This window comes from Octopus sinensis, linkage group LG25, assembly GCF_006345805.1.
Source record: "Octopus sinensis linkage group LG25, ASM634580v1, whole genome shotgun sequence".
Classification (NCBI taxonomy): domain Eukaryota; kingdom Metazoa; phylum Mollusca; class Cephalopoda; order Octopoda; family Octopodidae; genus Octopus; species Octopus sinensis.
The window spans coordinates 8,144,989-8,169,779 of NC_043021.1; the positions used below are offsets into that span (position 1 = coordinate 8,144,989).

The window sequence follows — 24,791 nt, forward strand, 5'->3', positions numbered from 1 at the left end:
TTAAATTTTTTTTATATAATATAATGTCTTTCACTATTGTATTGCTTAATAGAGGTTATTTCTCTTAGGTCACAGCTAGTGAGCTGAAACTAGATGAAATGAAATGAAATGAATATATTATATATTGTGAAATTTGATTTAGAATGCTAAACTGAATTTTTCCCTTTAAGTTTGGAACTATATTTCCTACTATTATTATTATTATTATATATATAATATATGCAGGAGTGGCTGTGTGGTAAGTAGCTTGTTTACCAACCACATGGTTCCGGGTTCAGTCCCACTGCATGGCACCTTGGGCAAGTGTCTTCTACTATAGTCTCGGGCCGACCAAAGCCTTGTGAGTGGATTTGGTAGATGGAAACTGAAAGAAGCCCGTCGTATATATGTACATATATGTATATGTATGTGTGTGTGTACATGTTTGTGTGTCTGTGTTTGTCCCCCCAACATCGCTTGACAACCGATGCTGGTATGTTTATGTCCCCGTAACTTAACGGTTCGGCAAAAGAGGCCGATGGAATAAGTACTGGGCTTACAAAGAATAAGTCCTGGGGTCGATTTGCTTGACTAAAAGGCGGTGCTCCAGCATGGCCGCAGTCAAATGACTGAAACAAGTAAAAGAGTAAAAGAGTAAAGAGTATGTAGTGTGTGTGTTTATTTGGCAAAAAGAAAAAAAGTGAACCTCTTGAAATATAACAATATATTTGCATTTATTTTTCTGTATATTTAGCTTCCATTAAAATTAAATTAATTAACGATCAATTATTTTAATCTAATTTTCCCATGGTAACTATGTTGGTATATAATAATTGTTTTGAAGCTTTATATATGAAAGAATGCTAAAGAGGACATTATGTATTGTATGTGCAAGAACACACAAAGAACATTGTGTGTTGTGACACATTTTCCAGTGACATAGTTGGCACAACATATATGGAACATAACGGAACAGTGTGCTTAATGCAGCTTCAAAGGAAAGTGTCCTTATTGTGTCATCAAAGGATCATGTGCTTATTGTGTTTTCAAATTATATTGGGTTATCCGGAAAGTCCATGCCGATTTTTAAAGGAAAGAAGAAGGTCAATAAATGCTTGCCATTACATTTTTAATCAACCAAATATGAACCATTTTGTTACACAATGCATCTCCATCTTTCCTTTAACTTGAAAATACCCTCTTCCCAGAATTGAGGTGGTTTCATGGCAAAGAATTCATCAAGGTATCTTTTTATGTTATCCAAGGAATTGAAATTTTTACTATTAAGACTATTCTGCAGAGACCTGAATAAATGGAAATCTGGAGGAGCAATATCTGGTGAATATGGAGGGTAGGGTGACACAACCAAAACAAGCTGCAGCAATTTTTGTCTGGTTCCCAAAGCATCAAGTGCCGAAATTGAACTTTCTTATCTTCCATTTTAAAGGGTTACAGAATTAACACAGGTTATAGGAACAGAAATCTTCTTCCACGAAAAGATAGCTTAAACTGTGCTTTAAATGGAGGTGTGGTCAAATCCTATTTTATGGACTCAACCATGTTCTAAAATAAGTCAAATGGTAATCTACTATAAATCGGCACAAACTTTCCGGACAACCCAATAATTTTCCAGGTTTTGTGGGTGGTGTATAATTAATATACTTTTCATGCTCCATTGGTGCTAATTTTCTTACCAAAAGTCTAGTCTTTTGGTTCTCTTTCCAATCTGAACTTTCGTTCTTGAATATTTCCTCAAATTGACTATAATAAGCAGTAAATGTAACACCTTCATCCAAATTATATCTAAATTCATTGATGGAACTTGTCAACAAATTTGGTGTAAATGCTTTTGTAGCATTTTTTGTTTCCTTGAGGAGAACCTGTAAAACCTCATGCTGCTGTTTTCACATCTCTATCACAGCTGATAGTAATTCTTCCATGATAAACAAGATGAATTTTTTGTTCTCATAAACAAAAAAATATACAATTCACAATAATTCGAGTGAGTCTCGAACACTTCTCATTACCAGCTGTTATATCGCCAGTGACGATATATGATGTATGTGTGTGAAATACTATATCACAGTACCAAATATAACCGTATAACAACAAGCCATGTAACAAGAGTTGGTTATCTTATAACCATTCACACAATAACAATCTAATGCCTCCGTGCAGAATCAATAAGGAGACTAACACTCTCACAGTTTGACTTCAACTGTCTCATCATCATCATCATTGTTCGACCGTGGTCGAGACAATGGAATTTACCATGCTATGCCAGACTTCATGGTCCATCATGGCATTACGGAGGTCCTGTTGCTGGATGCCTGTATCTCTGGAGATTACATCAGGGTAGGAGAGTGTGCGCCAGAGGAGAAGAGTAGAAATTACCTCGTTTTCAGCTCTACAACAATGTCCAGCAAACTGGACTCTCCTACCTTTCACAAGAGATGACACAGGTGGTAGTTTCCCATATATTTGCATTTTGGTTGGATGGCGCTTCCACGAGAGATTTTGCGCTCTCATAAGGAGGCGAGTGTAGGTTCCATTCAACCGCCTCTCAAGCTTCTTTGATAACGTCCAGGTTTATCGATTTATAAGACTTGTCCAGTCCACTGACAGTCATGTGCAGGGGTGTCAGTTCAATCCACAACAACTTTATGGATGCTACCACCAGTTTCTTTGAACTCCTGAGTTTACCATACATTCTTTGAGATCTTACTTCAGCTTCAAAACACTGACATTCAGAAATAACACAAATGACCATAAAGATATTCAAGCATTGGTAAGTTATGATTCAAGAAAAAAGAAATAAAAGAAAATTTTAGCAAAATGAGGTAAACCGCTTTAAGACTGCGACCTGATCACTGACAAAAATCCGTGCAGCACGGATTTTTGTCAGTGATCAGGTTGCAGTCTTCAAATGATGAAAATATTTTGACAAATTAAACTTAAATGTTGAAGTGAATCGAACGGCTTTTGTGTGTTTCTTAAATGGCTTACAAACACCTTCCACGCTGCAATTGTTTTCGTTTCAGCACACGATCTCAGATCAAATCACTTGCTATGCAAGTACATCTCCGTTATTTTTTTTAAAATATCTATTCCCTTCATATCAGACATCAATGGTAAGGAAATTCCTCCAGCCTCTGTAATTCTTTATACAGTTCATTCAGTTATTCGAACATGTTAGTCCTGAAAACACATAAAGGTTATGGAAACTTACCTCTCACAAAGAAATGTTACCTAGTTTCATAATATTGGTTATTTTAACATTTAACACAGATTCTAAAATAAAGAATTCATTATCATCATCATCATCATTGTTTAATGTCTGTTCTCCATGCTAGCATAGGTTGGACGGTTCGACCGGGGATCTGGGAAGCCAGAAGGCTGCACCAGGCTCCAGTCTGATCTGGCAGTGTTTCTACAGCTGGGTTCCCTTCCTAATGCCAACCACTCCGTGAGTGTAGCGGGTGCTTTTTACGTGCCACCGGCACAGGTGCCAGGCGAGGCTGGCAACGGCCATGATCGGATTGGTGCTTTTTATGTGCCACCGGCACGGAAGCCAGTCAAGGCAGCGCTGGCATTGGCCACGTTCGGACGGTGCTTTAGCAAAATAACAAAACAAAAAAAAACACAATAATATTTAAATACAGAAAATGCATCAGCATATGAAATTTAAGATTTATATAAAAATATTTTAATTATGTATACATACATATGATATTATATTACATATTATTTTCATTCATAAATCTTTGAGCATATTAAATACTTGTTTTAAATTTTAAATTATAAAAAATAAATCTACATCCATAAAATTCATAATCTTTAAAAAAATAATATTTAAAAGAAGTTGATTTTTTTTTCCATTAACAATAAGTCACTTCTGTAATGTTCTGTTCAAATACGTGATGGAATATTTCAATCAAATATTTTGTGTGGGAACCTATGTAATAGATATTAAAAACAGTTTTGATTTGAACTTGATAGTGAGTCATCGTTTGCGATGATGCTTGGTGACTGATCGAGGTGTGTAACAGACATGACGCCAACAACGTTGATCTTGATTTTTTGAAAGTCATGAATAAATGTCAGGAAGTATGCAAGGAATGAAACAGAAAGTAGCCACTCGCAGCTGGTACTCAGAATATGGTAAGAGAATCCCTGAAAGTAGACAGAACAAAACAATTATACATCAAAATACTATTCATGGTTTAAACCCTTTTGTTACCAGCCCGGCTGAAACCGGTTCTGACTCTGAGTACAAATGTTTTGTTTTCATAAGTTCTGAATTAAAATCTTCCACCAAACCTTCGTCACAATTTGTGTTCCTAACACTAGCTTAATGACAACAAAGTTATTTTACTAAATTCCTTGTTATATTTAACCCTTTTGATACCAACCTGGCTGAAACTGCCTCTGGCTCTGTAGTACAAATGTTTGAATTAAAATCTTCCACCAAACCTTAGTCACAATTTATGTTCCTAACACTAGCTTAATGATAACTAAGTTATTTTACTAAATTCTTTGTTATATTTAAAATTAATTGAAAGCATCTCAAAATAAATACAGTAACGAAAGGGTTAATCCACTTTTAGCTCACTTCGCAACCATGTGGTTTTATGTTCAGTTCCACACATCTACTATAGCCCCAGGCCAACCAATGCCTTGTCAGTGACTTGGAAGGTGGAAATTCTGCTTATGTTTGTGTGTGTCTTTGTGCTTGTGTTTTCCCCCACACCACTGCTTGACAAGCAGTGTTGGTTTGTTTGTTTATAGGCCCATAATATGGTTGTTTGGCGGAAGGAAATGAACAGACTTGAAAAATAAGTATTGGGGTTGATTTCTTCAGTTAAACCCTTCAAAGCAGTGCCCCACCATGGCAAGAGTCCAACGACTAAAACAAATAAAATTGTTGCAGAATGATCACAAGATCAAATGCTGATCAAATGTGACGATTCAAATAAATGTAACAAGTAGAACTTTGGTGGTCAGAAAAGAAAAACTTTGAAAAGCTTAACCCAAAAGAAGAACAAATTGTAGAATTCCAGAACAGCTACTCATGAACAGACAGAAAAAAAGCAAAGAAAGGAGTGATTGTGTGGAAAGAAGTTTGCTTCCCAACCATGAGGTTCTGGGTTCAGTCCCACTATGTGGCACCTTGGGCAAGTGTTTTCTGCTATAGCTTTGGGCCGACCAAAGCCTTGTGAGTGGATTTGGTAGACAGAAACTGAAAGAAGCCCATCGTATATATGTATATGTAAATAAGTGTGTGTGTTTGTGTTTGTGCCCCCCCCCGTCACTTGACAACCGATGCTGGTGTGTTTACGTCCCCCGTAACTTAGCGGTTCGGCAAAAGAGAACCGATAGAATAAGTACTAGGCTTACAAAGAATAAGTCCCGGGGTCGATTGGTTCGACTGAAAGACGGTGCTCCAGCATGGCCGCAGTCAAATGACTGAAACAAGTAAAAGAGTAAAAGAGAGTAAAGAGAGTAACCTAAGCTGTGTTTCGTTTATACTTACTTCATCCTCTGGGCGCCAAGCTAAAGGGTTACCTTTATATTCTTTGCCAGCTAAGCCGGCTCCAATGAATGCTGGAAGTTAAAGTTAAGGATTGTTACAATACTCTTGTGGGATGGTCAGCATTTGGTTGCTGAACAAATTCAATCAACTCCAGTTTTATAAGAAAGAAAATAAAACTTCAAGGAAAGAGAAACGATACACAAGGTATTCAAGACTAGGTTATTAAAATTACCATTTATAACCTCTTCAAAAAGCTAGATGGTAAAGGCTTTTGATACCGATAAACATATTTAAACTGTCCATTAACACCCGTGGACATATTTACAAAGTAAGAAAACAGCACAGCTCCCATGACTTCAAGAAACATTTTTTTCACGCTGAGAGTTGCTGAAGCATGGAACAAACTGCCGGCATCAGTTGTTAGTTGTCGGAGCACTGCATCCTTCAGGGCTTCCATGCTTCCTGAGATTCACCGGCACTACGCTTGATTTTCTCCCCTCCATGCACACACGGGCGTGTATCTGACTCGTGCATTGTTCGCTTTCCAGACATTTCTACATTGCTGCATGTACTTTATATGCACTTTCTGGCGGGTTGTGGTGCACCTGAGCACTGTATACAATAATTTCATTGTTATATTATTTTATGCAATAGAAGCAGTTTTAAATTAAAGCAGCTACCTGTATGTTATATTTAATATAAATACATCACTGCTTTTATATGCTGCTTTTATATAATAATGAAATTATTGTATACAGTGCTCAGGTGCACCACAACTTGTCAAAAGTGCGTATAAAGTATATGCAGTAATGTACAAATGTCTGGGAAGTGAACAGGTGTATGAGTCAGATACATGCTTGCGTGTGTATGGAGGGGAGAAAATCAGGTGTAGTGCTGGCGAATCTCAGGAAGCATGGAAGTTTTGAAGGATGCAGTGTTCCGACAACTAACAACTGATGCCAGCAGTTTGTTCCATGCTTCAGCAACTCTTAGCATGAAAAAATGTTTCCTGAAGTCATGGGAGCTGTGCTGTTTTCTGACTTTGTAAACATGTCCACGGGTGTTAGACAAGTGGAGTTTGAAAAGGTGCTCAGAGTTATTGTTTGTACGATGGTTGATAATTTTATGGGTGTCTGCCAAGTCAGCCGCCAGACGTCGGAGTTTAAAAACACAATATGCATATATGAGGGAGACAAACAGAGCATGTCCATAAGAGATGTTATCTTTGGATGAACATCACAGTAAATTGCCATTCAACAATGTACTTACATTCAGTATGAATAAAGATAGCTATTCAAATTGTTATGTATTCAATGATTTACTATGCTCCACTTATGTCATAAGAGAAAAGGTTAAACTAACAAATGGCTTCAGTAGCTAAATTTCTAGATTCATTAAGTATTGAGTTAGTTCAGACTTAAATATCAACATCATCGCCATTCATCTTTTGTGTTTTTTCCAAGGTCATCCAATCATTTTCAGCTTCAATTTATTGAGAAGAATACCAAATCAAGAAGTTGTCACAGATTATCTGATCCATCAGAGATGATCTGATTCTACCAGTGAAGTGTATTCTTTTTAATGTCGGGAGGGTTGCCACTACATATTTCATGATAAATATACAACCTGGGTCTAATGGTAAGGATTTTACACAGATGGTTGTGCATTGTAACTGGTACCTGATGAAAGCAGAATTGCAACTAAGATCATTGTTTACATTATTTACATTCGACGGATATTTGTCCTCATCTTGTTTGTTGTTAACACAACGTTTCAGCTGACATACCCTCCAGCCTTCATTAGGTGTCTTGGGGAAATTTCGAATCTGGGTTCTCATTCCAAAAGTATTTTTCGATATTATTATTATTATTATTATTATTATTATTATTATTAATAATATTATCATTATTATTATTCAGGTCACTGCCTGGAATTGAACTCAGAATCTTGGGGTTAGTAGCTCGTGCTCTTAACCACTATGTCATATGCCCATGGGCATTATTTTCCTATCCTTCCTTAATACCGGTTCCCCAAGACACCTGATGAAGGCTGGTGGGTATATGAGCCAAAACGTTGTGTTAACAACAAACAAGATGAGGACAAGTATCCGTCAAATGTAAATAATGTACATAATCCCTCGTCTCTTAAATATAGAACCGTACAACTATGGTATTTTATATCTGTTCATAAAACATTTTAAAACCTACAAAAACCTGCCATTAACATTTTAAAAACACAAAAGAGGTGTTAAATGTTCATATATGTTACTGTTTTTCATACATGTATCAATGGTTTCTGAGATTTTTGCAGCAAATTCTAAACAAATAGAAATTCATGCATTAACATCCACCCATGTCACCTAATCAATAGTTTAAAAAGGATACTCATAATGAAGAAAAATACAGAGAAAATAGATAACACCATTCTAATTATAATAATTTTCTTTCCATTGTACATGGGGTACATCATATAAGACATTATTGTCTGGAAAATTTCGTAAACTGAACCAATTCCAAATACCATAAAAGCTCCAATAACGTGCACAACAAGGACATTGGATTCCTGAAAGTATAAGCAACATCATATCATTTCATTTATTTACTAATAGTTGGGGGTTTTTTTGTGTGTGTTTTGGGTTTTTTTTTAATTTTTATTTTGCAAGATGAAAAAAATATTTTTGAAACACTAAAATGTTCCAGAACTTTCTGGGAGATAAGTAACAAGAGCAAATTTTTTTTTCTTTTTTTTTTTTCACTAAATGAATTTTCTAGAAAAATGTTTGTGGAATTATTTTTCATTTGCAAGTTTACAGGAATGGCTGTTTGGTTAAGAAGCTTGCTTCTCAACCATTTGGTCTTGATTTCAGTCCTGCTTCCAAACCACATGGTTCCAAATTAGTTCCACAGTGTGGCACCTTGGGCATGTGTCCTCTACTTCAGTCTCAGGCTGACAAAAACCTTGTGAGAGGATTTAGTAGATGGAAACTAAAAGAAGCCCATTATATATATATATATATATATATATATATATACCTTATTTAAAAGCAGCAGAAATATAACAAAAGCTGTTACTCAGAGTTTCACATTTCCGTTCGTCGGACAGCTTTTTTTTTTAACAAAACTGTCCGACGAACAGGAACATGAAACTCTGAGTAACAGCTTTTGTTATGTTTCTGCTGCTTTTAAATAAAGCATATTACTCTACCTCTGGTATTTGAGTACTCTTTTTACCACCTTGTTTCACATTTATGTGTTTACTCCAGTATATATATATATATATATATATCCTTTATATGTGTGTGTATGTTTGTGTTTGTTATCACTATCATAAGCAGTGTCTTTCATCTTCAATATTCAGTGAAAATATGCCTAACTATGGGGAAATATTACCTTGCTTGGAAGCAGATACAGGAAAGGATTTTGGTTGGAAAAAATCTGTTGCAATAAACTCATTTGGCCCAAGCAAACATAGAAAAGTGGATGTTAAAATTACGACAATGATGATAATGAAAAATGGAAGAGTTGAGACTTTAGATATGACAGATATAGAGTAACAGTTAATAGTAGGCGTAGGAGTGGCTGTGTGGTAAGTAGCTTGCTTACCAACCACATGGTTCTGGGTTCAGTCCCACTGCGTGGCACCTTGGGCAAGTGTCTTCAAGCCGACCAAAGCCTTGTGAGTGGATTTGGTAGATGGAAACTGAAAGCCCATTGTATATATATATATGTATGTGTGTGTATATGTTTGTGTGTTTGTGTTTGTTCCCCCAACATTGCTTGACAACCGATGCTGGTTCGGCAAAAGTGACCGATAGAATAAGTACTAGGCTTACTAGTACTGGGGTCGATTTGCTTGACTAAAAGGCGGTGCTCCAGCATAGCAAGAGTCAAATGACTGAAACAAGTAAAAGAGCAGAAGAGTAAAAAAATATAGCACACATGCATATTGTTGTGGAGTGACTTGCATGTGACTGTCAGTGGACTGGATGAGCCAGTAGCCAGTTGAAGTCAAACTGTGAGAGCTCTAGTCTTGTTATTGATTCTGTGTTGAAGTTGTGGATTATTATTGACCGAATGGTTATAGATTTCTTTATTAGGCCATGCAAGGCCGAACACAGAGGGGACAATACAATATAGAACTTTGCAAAACCGATCAATAGGGATAGAAAACATCTTGGGACATGTACACAAAGAGATAACACGGTAATGTTTTAACAAAAGAAATTCCCAAAAGGGGAAGAAAATATAACACTGACTTAGGTTATCCGTTTAAAGAAAAACCTATGAAAAAAACCATGGTAACCTTGGAAAAAATAAACATAGGCGCAGGAGTGGCTGTGTGGTAAGTAGCTTGCTAACCAACTGCATGGTTCCGGGTTCAGTCCCACTGCGTGGCATCTTGGGCAAGTGTCTTCTGCTATAGAGTAAAAGAGTATGAGAGCAAAATGCCCTTTCTCTTTTTGTTTTATAGGTTCATGCTCAAAGTGGGTTTGACATTCATGCGTACCATCTTAGCTACATTCAATCACCTTTTATTAGACTTTTCATTAGACAAAATTTCCCTCTCTACTCTCACCTTCCTTTTCAAGTATTACTTGAAAAAGTTGATGAGAGGTTGGTTATAATAAAGTAACCAACTTTTGTTACATTGGTTATTGTTATACGATTGTATTTGCGCCCATGCTGGTGGTACATAAAAGCACCTGTTACACTCTTGGAGTGGCTGGCATTAGAAACCATACCCAATCAGACTGGAGTCTGGTGTGGTCCTTTAGCTTGCCAGCCCTGGTCAAACAGATGTTAAATGATGATGGTGTTTCAGTCATTTGACTGTGGCTATGCTTAAGCACTGCTTTTTAGTCAAGCAAATCGACCCCAGGACTTATTCTTTGTAAGCCCAGTACTTATTCTATAGGTCTCTTTTGCCGAACCAGCATCGGTTGTCAAGCGATGTTGGGGGAACAAACACAGACACACAAACATATACACACACATACATACATATATATATATATATATATATATATATATATATATATACACAATGGGCTTCTTTCAGTTTCCGTCTACCAAATTCACTCACAAGGCTTTGGTCGGCCTGAAGACACTTGCCCAAGGTGCCACGCGGTGGGACTGAACCCAGAACCATGTGGCTGGTAAGCAAGCTACTTACCACTCAACCACTCCTACGCCTACTATTAACTGTTACTCTATATCTGTCATATCTAAAGTCTTAACTCTTGTTTGTTTATTTACATATTTTACTCTTGTTCAGTTGGCATATATCTTTCATAACATATCAAACGTTAAGCTGTTTGTTTATGAAGGATTGTATACTTTCTGTCTATTTGCATAGAATCGACACACCCATGAAATCATATAAATGTTTGCATTGCATGTTTACCTTATAAGTTGCTCATACAACTTTTTTCTCTCTCCAAGTGGAAAGAAGATCATATGATTCCTGTATAGGAACAACAATGCTACATAATAGTGAGACACATCATCATCATCATCATCATTTAGCGTCCGTTTTCCATGCTGGCATGGGTTGGATGGTAAAACAGGGGTCTGGGAAGCCAGAAGGCTGCACCAGGCCCAGTCTGATCTGGCAGTGTTTCTACGGCTGGATGCCCTTCCTAACGCCACATCATCATCATCGTTTAACGTCCATTTTCCGCGCTAGCACGGGTTGGACAGTTCGACCGGGGTCTGGGATGCCCTTCCTAACGCCAACCACTCCGCGAGTGTAGTGGATGCTTTTTACGTGCCACCTGCACAGGTGCCAGGGGGGTCCGGCATTGGCCACGATTGGTTGGAGCTTTTTATGTGCCACCGGCACAGAAGCCAGTCGGGGCAGCGCTGGCATTGGCCACATGGGTGCTAAATGCAGAGGACATGCAAACACTAGAGAGGAATGGGGCTAGAATGCTCTGCTGGATGTGCAGTGTCAGTGTAAATGTGTGACAAAGAGTGTTTGTTTGAGAGAAAAGTTAGGCATAAGTAGAATTAGATGCAAAAGAGGAGACTGTACTGGTTTGGTCATGTGATGTGGATGGATAAGTACAGTTGCATAAAAGGTGCTGGTCACGGAAAGTGGATGGAACTTGTGGGAGAGGGAGACCCAGGAAGACATAGGACAAAGTATTAAAGACTGATCTCAAGACACTGAGCCTTAGAAAGGAGCTGACAAAAGACTGAGATATCTGGCACCCACCACAGCCGAACTGATATCCTCAATCCACCTTGTTAAAGCTTGTTCAATGAGGGGCTCTGCCCCATCCCTGCCCAAGCTGTTCCATTATCCTTCTCCCCACATACAACACATTTCATCCCCTAACACCCATCACTTCTCTATCCCTTGAGAGCAGAAAAGGCACATACTACATCCCCCAGTTTTCTCAGTTACTTCTCTTCCCCACTCCAAACCACTTCCGTTTCCCATTTTCTTCCCCTACCTACTATCACCACCTATCACCCCCCCCCTCTTTGCCCCTTCTCCCTCTTATGCTGTTCTCCATCATCAACACTTCGCTTATCTGCTATTACCCACAATGCCCTCACATATCTACGGCAACCTCCATCCCCGAGCCTCCCCTAGGTTTCTTTTCATCATTTTCTACAGTCACCTCTATCCTTCCCACTCACCCCGTCCCAAACTCTGTATCAACTTACCTATTCTCATCACCCCCCCCAGAGCCCCTCAAGAGCATATCCTGATTCATCTTTGCCATCATCTCACACACTATTGTTCTACTTATCTTACTCTCTAACCCATTCTCCTTTCTTTTCCAACTGGGGTATCCATGTATCTACAGCAAGATACCCATCTCTGTCCCTCTATAACTTCACTCTCCCAAATGGCACAAAGCTATCATCCCCTTAATAATACTTCCTACTCCCAGTTGAGGGGTGTTGCTTTTTTGTCTCCCTTTTTCGTCTTGCAAGTTACTTGGTGACCCTGTCGGTGATGGCTCTGCATAAGAAGTACCCAATACACTCTGTAAGAGGCACAATGGCCCAGTGGTTAGGACAGCGGACTTGCAGTTGGAGGATCGCAGTTTCGATTCCCAGACCGGGCGTTGTGTGTGCTTATTGAACGAAAACACCTAAAGTTCCATGAAGCTCCAGCAGGGGGTGGCGGCGACCCCTGTTGTACTCTTTTGCCCCAACTTTCTCTCACTCTTTCTTCCTGTTTCATGAGTAACGCTGCGATGGACTGGCATCCCGTCCAGCTGGGGGGAACACATACGCCATAGAAACCAGGAAACCGGGCCCATGAGCCTGGCTAGGCTTGAAAATGGCGCATAAATAAAAAACACTCTGTAAAGTGGTTGGTGTTAGGAAGGGCATTCATCAGTAGAAGCCATGCCAAAACAGCTTCTGCTAAGCCATCCAACCATGCCAGCATGCAAAAATGGATGTTAAATAACGATGATGATTGTATTTCAAATTATGATGCCTGGAGGTGTGAAGGAACAAGAATAATTTTATTTTATCTCATTGCATATGTTGCATATATTGTATATATATATATATATACTCTATATTGAGTGAGAAAACGGTATGGACGGATTTTTGGAGTCCAATATTACCCTGTACGCCTATTTGATTATGAAGATTTACAAACATACTTTCCCAGTGATACTCAGTTTACCTACCATTATAAATAATACCAAATGTTCTTTCTCAGACCTTTCAAAATGTGTACCGCGACATCCTTTGTGTCCTGTTTTTCATTTTATTTCATTTGTTACATATATATATATATATATATATAAGGCGCGGGCATGGCTGTGTGGTTAGGGAGCTTGTTTCTTAGCTACATGGTTTCGGGTTCAGTCCCACTGCGTGGCACTTTGGGTAGGTGTCTTCCACTATAGCCCCGAGCCGACCAAAGCTTTGTGATTGAATTCGGCAGGCGGAAGTTACTGCCGTGTGTGTATATGTGCATGTAGGTGCTTGTGCCTCTCCGAAAGAGAGAGAGGGTATGCAATAATAAATGTTCGTTTACTGAAATGATCGTATCTTTGATTTGAATTTCTCTTTTCCTCATTTGAATTATTTACTCTTAATGTAAAGAAACATAACTAAATATTATGAAACATTTTACCAATACTAAAGAAAATGCAAAAAAAACAAAAGGCATATTTATATGGGACTGACCTGAAAATTTCCCACAAGGCTCATTCCTAGTGCTGCTATTATACCAAGACCAAAAGAAACTTTATTGACAACGTGTATCCGTGAATTGTCAACATTGACCAAACTTTGTATCAACTTAAAGCGAATGTACAACGTAAATAAAGCTGCAAAAGAGATAAAAATGAACAGGTTTTCAATAACAATCTTTAGAGTTTAAAACAAAACATTCAACTTCATATTTAGTGACAGACATATATTAAAACGAAACGAGACGAATATATAAAATGAATATAGGGTGCAGGAGTGGCTGTGTGGTAAGTAGCTTGTTTACCAACCACGTGGTTCCGGGTTCAGTCCCACTGCGTGGCACCTTGGGCCAAGTGTCTTCTACAATAGCCTCGGGCCGTCCAAAGCCTTGTGAGTGGATCTGGTAGACGGAAACTGAAAGAAGCCCGTTGTATATATGTATATATATATGTGTGTGCGTGCATGTTTGTGTGTCTGTGTTTGTCCCCCTAGCATTGCTTGACAACTGATGCTGGTGTGTTTACGTCCCCGTCACTTAGCAGTTCGGCAAAAGAGGCCGATAGAATAAGTACTGGGCTTGCAAAGAATAAGTCCCGGGGTCGAGTTGCTCGACTAAAAAGGCGGTGCTCCGGCATGGCCGCAGTCAAATGACTGAAACAAGTAAAAGAGAGTAAAAGAGTAAGTGAGACAATTGGGCATGGCAATTTGGATGCTGGCAATTTGGCACAGCTGCTTGGATGCCGAACCTTCTTTTGGGACAATATATTTTGGCACTGGAGCAAACAAACATGCAACAAATTAGAGAGAGAGAGAGGAGAGAGAGAGAGAGAGAGAGAGAGAGAGAGAGAGGAGAGAGAGAGAGTGTGAGAATATTACAATTTATTAATTGAAAACAATTGAAAACTAAAGGATTTTTTCCAATAATCCCAGAGTACAAATGCAAAATGTTTTGTGTTGAGAACATCAGTAGTTAAGGCTGCACTACTTAGAAAATAATGGCAGTTTCAGTATTTAATACAAGCTAGAAAGAATAGCTAAAGATTAGTAAAGACAAGTAAACAGTGCAAAACAAAATTATATCATATTATATCATATAATCCTAAATAGGGTGCAACACCAAATTTCTGACAGGAATGGTTCCAGTACCTTACTGAATGAACTGCTTTCCTGCACAAGAAGTGGTCAATCCATATGCCTGTGGCACCTTGGGCAAGTGTCTTCTACTATAGCCTCAGGTTGACCAAAGCCTTGTGAGTGCATTTGGTAGCCGAAAAAAAAAAATATATATATATAGTTAAAGTGCATGGCTCAGTGGTTAGAATGTCGAGCTTACGATCGTGAGGTTGTAAGCTTGAATGCCGGACCAGGCTGCGTGTTGTGTTCTTGAGCAAGACACTTTATTTCACATTGCTCCCGTTCACTCAGCTGTAGAAATGAGTTGTGACATCACAGGTGCCAAGCTGTATCGGCCTTTGTCTTTCCCTTGGATAACACTGGTGGCGTGGAGAGGGGAGGCTGGTATGCATGGGCAACTGCTGGTCTTCCATAAACAACCTTGCCCAGACTTGTGCTTGGGAGGGTAACTTTCTAGGTGCAATCCCATGGTTTGTGTTGTGACTGAAGAGGGTCTCAGATATATATATATATATATAGAGAGAGAGGGAGTTTACGAAAAAAAAAAACAAAAGACGAAGACAGGTGGTGTACAAAACAAACAGATGTATTAGTATAATGCTCAGGAATAGAAAAAGTCTTTTACGTTTCGAGCCTATGCTCTTCTACAGAAAGGGACACAGAAAAAACAAGGAAGAAACACACACACACACACACACATATATATATATATATATATATATATATGTGGAAAGAAGAGGTGTATTCCTACTCCCACGCAGGAATAAATATAGTATTAGTTTTGGGAGTTTGAAAATGCACCTGAATTTGAAAAACATGTAGCTGTTTTTATATAGATTTAGTCATATACATATCCAACTAGTTTCAGCAATTTTTTGTTTATCAATGGTACAACTGTATATTGTTGTGAAAGGATTCCAAACACACCCAAGTGACAAAAGGTAGTCTGACTCATTGTTATAAAACAAAGAACTGTCAAGGATTGGCAGTTTGTGTTGATAGCAGTTCACTGTGAACTTTCATAGAGAGTATTAAGTCTCATATAATAGTAAAAGTAGTGCATAATGTATATACTTTCTTTCCCACTGCTTTGTTATATCATCTATCCAATACGAGGATACAAAAATGGCAATGTGTTGTTTGAAACTTGCATTGGATGTTTGAAATTTATATTGGTACAAAACCAAAAGAAAAATTCATTTAACATGGAGAGCTTATTGGCCTCCATGGTACAGTTGCAACAACAACTATAGCAGCAGCAGCTACAACAGCAACAACAACAGAATCAACAGTTGCTGGAATTAATATTGAAGAAGTTTGAAAATACTTCGGGTTCATACTCGCCAGACAGTGTAGCAAACTCAATTGAAGAATTCAGCTATACTCCAAATGAAAGGATTACTTCTTCATCATATTTTTGTAGATACAAAGAAATCTTCAAAGAAGTGTGTAAAAGTTGGTCTGATGAGAAACAAGTATGACTACTTTTAAGAAAGTTATCCCCTGCCAAACACAAAAAATATAGAAGCCAGGTGAGATTTGTTTCAATGTAACAATATTTTATCGAAAATTTTCAGTGAAAGAAGTTCCCTGTTCCATATACAATAATGTTTAAATTTGGTAAAAAAAGATGAAGATTTTGTCACCTATACCAGAGTGGTTAACAGAGAGTGTGAGAAATTAAAACAGAATAAGCTGATCTTGGACATGTTCAAGTCTTTAATTTTTGTTCAAGGGCTTACTGTAAGTAAAGATGCTGATAAACGTTCCTGGATATTAACAAAATTAGAAGAGGACCAAAATTTAACTCTGCAGGCAGTAGCAGAAAAATATCAGAGGATTATTAATCGATGACATAAGGCAAATAGAATTGAGGAAAAAGATTGCTCTCAGATTCAGGCATGTTGACCGGTAATGAATAAGAAACAAGAGAAAAAAATGTCAAGACTGAACCTATGTTATGTCGGTTTAAAAAATAAAATGTCACAAGTATGGTAAAACAAGCCATAAAAAGTTGCAATGTAGGACAGAAGCTAGAAAACAGTTCAACAGAAAAAAATCATGTAAACAGATTGCTGGGGACATAAAATATGAATAAGCCTCGAAGTAAATTTGTGTATGTAAAAATTAATAACACAAAAATAAAGTTACAATTGGATACAGGCAGCAGCATCTCAATAATTAATAAAGATACATGGAAAAAGATCGGGAGACCTAAATGAAATGAAACCTCGAAAATTTCCCATGGTGTTTCAGGAAAAAAATTATATTTTAAGGACCAATTGATAAGTAACTTTACATTTCATAAAAAACCCTTAAAAGCTAAAGTTTTTGTTAAATAATACAACAAACTTGTTCAGATGAACAACAAACTTAACTGGATGAAATTGCTTAACTTATGGGACCTCCCCGCAAATCTTTTCTGTAAAAAAGTAAAAGATTTTTTCTCCAGTACAAATAAATCATCAGATGAACTGAAAAAAAATTTTTAATATGTTTCCTGAAGTTCTGTCCAATAATGCAGGTGGCACGTAAAAAGCACCCACTACACTCACGGAGTGGTTGGCGTTAGGAAGGGCATCCAGCCGTAGAAACACTGCCAATTCTGACTGGGCCTGATGAAGCCTTCTGGCATCACAGACCCCAGTTAAACCGTCCAACCCATGCTAGCATGGAAAACGGACGCTAAATGATGATGATGATGATGATGAATGTAGGTCTGTGTATGAAAATGAAAGTGCAGTTTCAAATACAAGAAAATACCATACCGACATTTAAAGAAAAGAACAAACTGTACCATTCGTAGCATTAGAACAGATAAACCTAGAGAGGCTAGAAAAAGTGGGAGTTATCCAAAAAGTGGAATATTCTAAATGGGTAGCACCAGCTGTATTTGTTAAGAAAAAGAATAATAAAATCAGAGAGTGTGCTGATATTTTTTCCACTGGAATGGAACCCTAGGCGTAAGGGATATTAAAACTCAGCACAGAGTTCAATTCTCAAAAGAAGAGAAGATAGGGGAGACTGATTCTAAAAAATGGAAGGATTCCAACCACCCCCCAAGTGACTAAAGGTGGACTGACTTATTGTTATAAAACAAAGAACTGTGAATAATTGGCAGTTCATGCTGGTAGCAGTCTACTGTGAGCCTTTCATATAGAGAGTTGAGTCTGTGTAATAGTAATAGTAGTGTGTAATGTATATACTTTCTTCCCCCCTTGCTTTGTTATATATCCAATACAAAGATATAAAATATATAAAACAAAGGGATATTAACAGAGTTTAAAATTACAAAACAGAAATTGAACAAACATGTTTAAACAATCAAATGTTCGCATAAAATTCAATGAGTTTCACAGGGAGAGATAATATCAAAGAAAATGTCTGGTGAAGAATGTAACAAATGCACATTACTAAAAGTATTGAGTTTTTATAGAATGTATTCTTTTATTCTTTTACTTGTTTCAGTCATGTGACTGTGGCCATGCTGGAGCACCACCTTTTAGTCGAGCAAGTCGACCCCAGGACTTATTCTTTGTAAGCCTAGTACTTATTCTATCGGTCTCTTTTGCTGAACCGCTAAGTTAGGGAGATGTAAACACAGCAGCATCGGTTGTCAAGTGATGTTGGAGGGACAAACACAGACACACAAACATATACATACACACACACACACACACACATATATATATGGTGTTTCAGGAGGTGTATGGTGTTTTTGTATAGTGATTTGGAGTTGGGGTTTTGAAACCCAGGGGGAACCTATTATTAAAGCTTTCAAATTATGTCTGTCGTATGCGGTTATTTTTTTGTGGAAAAATTGAGTTTTTTCTCTTTCTAGTGAATTATTAAAATATATTTAGTTGTGGTTTATATTTTTTTATGAGCATGCTTTCCTTATTCAGTCGGAATTGGGATGAAGTGTTTCTGGTGCATTGATCTAGGTGTTTGCTTATGAAAATTTTCCTGGTTGTGGGGTTCCAGATTTGTTGTCTGTGTACTGTCAGTGCTCCTCAAGGTCAAACCAGCCAACTAGGTCAAATTATGTCAAACTAGGTCAAACTATGTAGTCTCCATCACACCCACATTTGAGAACATAGATTAAGTTCTTCGATGCACAGGTGAAGTGATTTTTATGGTGAAAGTTGATATACATACATATATACACATACATATATATATCATCATCATCATCATCGTTTAATGTCCGCTTTCCATGCTAGCATGGCTTGGACCATTTGACTGAGGACTGGCGAACCAGATAGCTGCACTAGGCTCCAATCTTGATCTGGCAGAGTTTCTACAGCTGGATGACCTTCCCAACGCCAACCACTCCGAGAGTGTAGTGGGTGCTTTTACGTGCCACTCTGTCAGTACTGGCAACAGCCACGCTCAAATGGTGTTTTTTAGGTGTCACCTGCACGTTCGAATGGTGCTTTTTATGTGCCACTGGCACGGAAACCAGTTATCTGCTCTGGCAACAATCACACTCGGATGGTACTCTTAGCGCTCCACTAGCACGGATGCCAGTCATTGAATTTGATTTCGATTTTGATATATATATACACATACACGCACACACATATATATTAATAGTAATAGTATGACAACAAAAGAATGAAAGTTACCTCAATATTATGTAAATAGAGGAATTTATCTGTAATATAATATGTGACAATTATTCGGTTACCATAATATAAACTCCACATTTCAGATGTTGGGCAGAAATCTGCTCCGGCATCTCGTCAGTTATTAAGACAAATGAAAATGCAACCGAATAATTGTCACATTTTATATAACAGATATATATATATATATCACGTGATCACGTGACCGACCAGACCATCAAATGTTACACATCGCTGGTCACAATGCGTCCGCATTGTTTTAGCCTTCGAATGACGCCACCCTGGTGGCTAAGCGAGCAGGCCAACAGAATAAAGAGTGGGAGAAAGTGTGGTGAAAGAGTACAGCAGGGATCACCCCCCCCCTGCCGGAGCCTCGTGGAGCTTTTTAGGTGTTTTCACTCAATAAACACTCACAACGCTCGGTCTGGGAATCGAAACCGCGATCCTACGAGCGCGAAACCGCTGCCCTAACCACTAGGCCATTGCGCCTCCACATACATACATATATATATATATATATATACCTAAAAGCTCCACGAGGCTTCGGAAGCGGGTGGTGATCCCTGCTGTATTCTTTCACCACTCTTTCTTCTGTTGGCCTGCTCGCTTAGCCAGTGGGGTGGTGTCATTCGAAGGCTAAAACAATGCGAACGCATTGTGACCAGCGATTTGTAACAACATCTGATGGTCTGGTCAGTCACGTGATCACGTGATATATACATACACACACACACACACGGTGGCACGTAAAAGCACCATCTGTTCGTGTCCGTTGCCAGCATCGCCTGGCCCCGAGCCGGTGACACGTAAAAGCACCATCCGTTCATGGCCGTTCACCAGCTCTGTCTGGCACCTGTGCAGGTGGCACGTAAAAAACACCCACTACACTCGCGGAGTGGTTGGCGTTAGGAAGGGCATCCAGCCGTAGAAACACTGCCAGATCTGACTGGGCCTGATGAAGCCTTCCAGCTTCACAGACCCCAGTTGACCCGTCCAACCCATGCTAGCATGGAAAACGGACGCTAAACGATGATGATGATGATGATGATATATATATATATTTGTTATATTGGGAGAGTCATTATACCAATGTAAAACATGCCCCAGTGCATGTTTTTACTATCAGTATAAAGACCATCCTGAAATACAATAAGCTTCAAGACAAGTAGATATCAAGTTCATATTTTTTCACTCATTTATTCTTATTCATTTGTTTATCTTCATTTATCTATTTAATTACATGTCTATTTGCTTATTCTATTGGTTTATTTTGATTACTTATACATATAATTTTAATCAGTTAATAGATATAAATGAATGTCTGTCGATTGATTATCCTCTCAATTTTCTCATTTGCCTTATAAATTCTGGGTATATTTCTGTTTTACCCTCACTCATACCTAGTATTTGATTACAAGACAGATATTAGTGACACTGTTTCATATTCTATTAATTGATCCTTAACCAACAAAACAATCTTACTAGTAAGACGTTGGTTTTATTGGCATGACACAAAACTATTAAAGCGAACATCATGGAGAGAGTACTTTTGTATTTATGTATATTTAATGATATTGATAGCGGCAGGCATGGTTGTGTGGTAAGAAGTTCGCTTTGCAACCATGTGGTCTAGGGTTCAGTCCCAGAGCATGGCACTTTGGGCAAGTGTTTTTTATTATAACCCAGGAGTAATCTCAGCCTTGTGAGTGGATCTGGTCAATGGAAACTTATCTATCTCTGTTCTCACCCTCTCTGATATATATATATATATATATATATATACACACACAAATATATATATATATATATATATATATATATATATATATATATATATATGCAGGTGGCACGTACTGTGCAGGCGGCACATAAAAAACACCATTTCGAGCGTGGCTGTTGCCAGTACCGCCTGAGTGGCACACGTAAAAGCACCCACTACACTCTCGGAGTGGTTGGCATTAGGTAGGGCATCCAGCTGTAGAAACTCTGCCAGATCAGATTGGAGCCTGGTTCGCCAGTCCTCAGTCAAATCGTCCAACCCATGGAAAGCGGATGTTAAACGACGATGACGACGATGATGATGATGATATGCTGGACAAACCTGAGCTTTGTGAGTGGATTTGGTCAATGGAAGTTAAAAGAAGCTTATTTCGTCTAACTATCTCTGTCCCCACCTCTCTTATATGGGTCATCCCATGAATAATGCATTTTTTTAAATACCTTTTTTATTTTTCAAAATTAAAATAAACAAAGTTTCTTTTTAATCTAAAATATACTCTCCTTCATTTTCTACAATGCCCTTCCATTTATCTAGTAGACTTACAAGGACCCTCTTCCAAAATTCACTTGCCCATGATGAAAAATACTCCCCCAGTACTGTTCTGACCTCATCTGCAGAATTCATATTTTTCCTATCCAAATGATAACCAGATAGGGCAATGTCCAGTGGTGGTGGGACATCGTTTCCCATTCAAACTGCTCCAGCCTTTGGAATGTCAACCTCGCTGTATGTGGCCCAGCATTATCCTGATGGAAGAACACATTTCGTCTTGAAACCAAAGATCATTTTCCTTCTAGCACTGACTGAAGCCACTCAAGCTGCTCACAATAAATCTCATTTGTTATCATTTGGTTTGGGTGTAAAAGTTCAAAGTGGACTAAACCTTTCATATCTCACCAAAAAGATAACAACACCTTACATGGGTGAAGACCTGCTTTAGCCTGGGGTGTCAGTGTTTCTCTTTTCTCAACCCACTGTCTTCAGTGTTTGACATTTTTATAGAGAACCCATCTCTCATTGCCAGTCACTATTCAGTCCAAAAAAAAAGGTTCATTTGTGAGATGTGACAGTAAAGAAGAGTATACATTCACTCTAAGTGTGAAATTAGACTTGAAAAGTTTGTGAGGAACCCATTGACCCAATTTGCTGACTTTTCCGATTGCACGAAGGTGTCGATGAATGGTTGAATGACCAAATCCAAGCTTTTCTGCTAGTTTCTCAACAGTCACGATGGGATTTTGTTCCACCAGGGTTTGCAGGACATCCTCGTCGAGCACTACAGATCTTCCCGGACGAGGCTCATCTTCGAGGCTGTAGTTTCCAGCTCGGAATTTCTGGAACCACTGTTGACACTGGCTTATGCCTATTGTCCAATCTCCATATACTGCATTAATATTTCTCACACTTTCTATTGTCTTGTTGCCTCTATTGAACTCAAAAAGCAAAATATGCGGAATCTGCTCCGTTGTCACTTTCATAAAATAACTATTAAAATCGAACTGCACTCTTCAAAACTTGCACTAAGAATAAGTACAAGGTAAAATTATTACCTGCTTTTATCGCAAGTTTATGCAGGTAGTTTATCCTGTCCCTCTCCGACTTTTAGTTCATGCAACTGAAAAAAACCGCATTATTTATAGGATGACCCAATATATATATATATATGTTCAAAATGTGACCTCGTATGTACCGTTGGCGATTTTTTTCCTCCATCTTCCCTTCTCTGGATCTTTCCTTTTCCTATGTTTCTGACGAAGAGCTCCGCTCGAAACGTAAAACCCTCCTTCTTCCCTTCCTTCCTGAGCGTCCAATAATACTATATTTGTTCCACGTCCTCGCGTTGTTGTGTTTTCTCTTTGTGTTTTCATGTTTGGATTAACTTTATATATATATATATATATATATATATATAATATATGTACTAGAGCAACCTGAGCCATGTGAGTGGATTTGGTCGATGGAAACTGAAAGAAGCCTATTTTATCTGTCTATCTCTGTCCCCACCTCTCTCTCACTTATATATATATATACACTGGAAGTGATCTTCATCCAAGAACAGCTGAGTCAGGCGGATCCCACTGAAGAGGCTACAGGAAAGCCAAAACTGACCAACCAGTCTGGGAATATCTCAACTGCTGCTTTTCAGGTGATTATGGACCCTGTCAGCACGCATGTATACAATTATGTGTGTTGACTGCAGCATTAGAACGTTTAGCTCTTATTTCTAGCAATGTTGGTACTCCTAACATCTTTAGTCATATTTAATGGCAGTTATAGTTTTCCTTTTTGGTACACATTGCTTTCAGCTGCCTATATTAATTATGTGTGTGTGTGTGTGTGTGTGTGCGTGTGTGTGTTACTGTTTCCTTGCCTTAACATCACATGCTACTAGTAAATGAATGTTGCCATCCTGGAAGCGGTGTCCTTTGTTTCCAATCTTTTGAGAAAACCTGTCTGCGCATCAGGAAACTTTACCTTACTTGGAAACAGGTGGGGGTTGACAAGACTGGAAATGTATATGGCCATAAAAAAAAATCTTCTTCAACAAATTCCATCCAATCCATGGGAACACAGAAAAGTGGATGTTGTTGTTATAATGATGATGATGATGATGATGATTGCCTTACTTCCCTGGGCATGGACACATTGAAACTCCGACGTCTGGCAGCTGACTTGGCAGACACCCATAAAATTATCAACCATCTTACAAACAATAACTCTGAGCACCTTTTCAAACTCCACCCATCTAACACCCGTGGACATATTTACAAAGTCAGAAAACAGCACAGCTCCCATGACTTCAGGAAACATTTTTTTCACGCTGAGAGTTGCTGAAGCATGGAGCAAACTGCCGGCATCAGTTGTTAGTTGCCGGAGCACTGCATCCTTCAAAACTTCCATGCTTCCTGAGATTCGCCAACACTACACCTGATTTTTCTCCCCTCCATACACACACAAGCATGTATCTGACTCATACATTGTTCGCTTTCCAGACATTTGTACATTACTGCATGTACTTTATACGCACTGTCTGACAAGTTGTGGTGCACCTGAGCACTATATACAATAATTTCATCATTATTATTATTATTATTATTATTATTATTATGTTGATGATGTTGATGATGATGATGATGAGTTTGAAATAGGGTAAAACACGTAAGTTTCAAAATGACTGTTTTGTTTTCTTCTTACCTATTATTGTTGAAAAAGTTAATAATTGACCAAATATACAGCTTTCAGGACTTTTAGCACCAGTGTCACTGAAAAATATAACATTTTGAACATTAATATTTTGTAAAAATTAGCTTTAACACAAATCAAATACATGTTTTAGTTTTAATCAGCTGAAGTATGAATGATTAAGCATTTCAATTAAACATAATCATTAAACATGTACTTGTGCTTATCATTTAACAGGTGCAGTCATATGAAGTTAAGAAGCTTATATCACAATCAGGTACTTAGCCACAGTTCAAAACAGTGGCCCCTTTGGGGCTACTGACTCTTTCTATAGCCTTATGTTAATCAACTGCCTTGTGAATATAATTTGATAGAGAGAAACT

At 38.2% G+C, this 24,791-nt stretch overlaps 1 protein-coding gene across 2 annotated transcripts in view; it reads right to left on the reverse strand.

Annotated features, from left to right (window-relative positions):
- Nucleotides 1-3,662: 3,662 nt before the first annotated feature.
- Nucleotides 3,663-24,791, reverse strand: part of LOC115224359 (DNA damage-regulated autophagy modulator protein 2) — a 40,642-nt gene continuing 19,513 nt past the window's right edge. For both annotated transcript variants that reach the window (XM_029795235.2, XM_036513271.1), the window contains exons 3-7: nt 24,421-24,488; nt 13,678-13,820; nt 7,897-8,074; nt 5,513-5,583; nt 3,663-4,152 (exon numbers count right to left, since the gene is read on the reverse strand). In XM_029795235.2, coding sequence (XP_029651095.1) covers nt 3,949-4,152; nt 5,513-5,583; nt 7,897-8,074; nt 13,678-13,820; nt 24,421-24,488 — 664 coding nt within the window. In that variant the 3' untranslated portion in view covers nt 3,663-3,948. The remainder of the gene's footprint in view (nt 4,153-5,512; nt 5,584-7,896; nt 8,075-13,677; nt 13,821-24,420; nt 24,489-24,791) is intronic.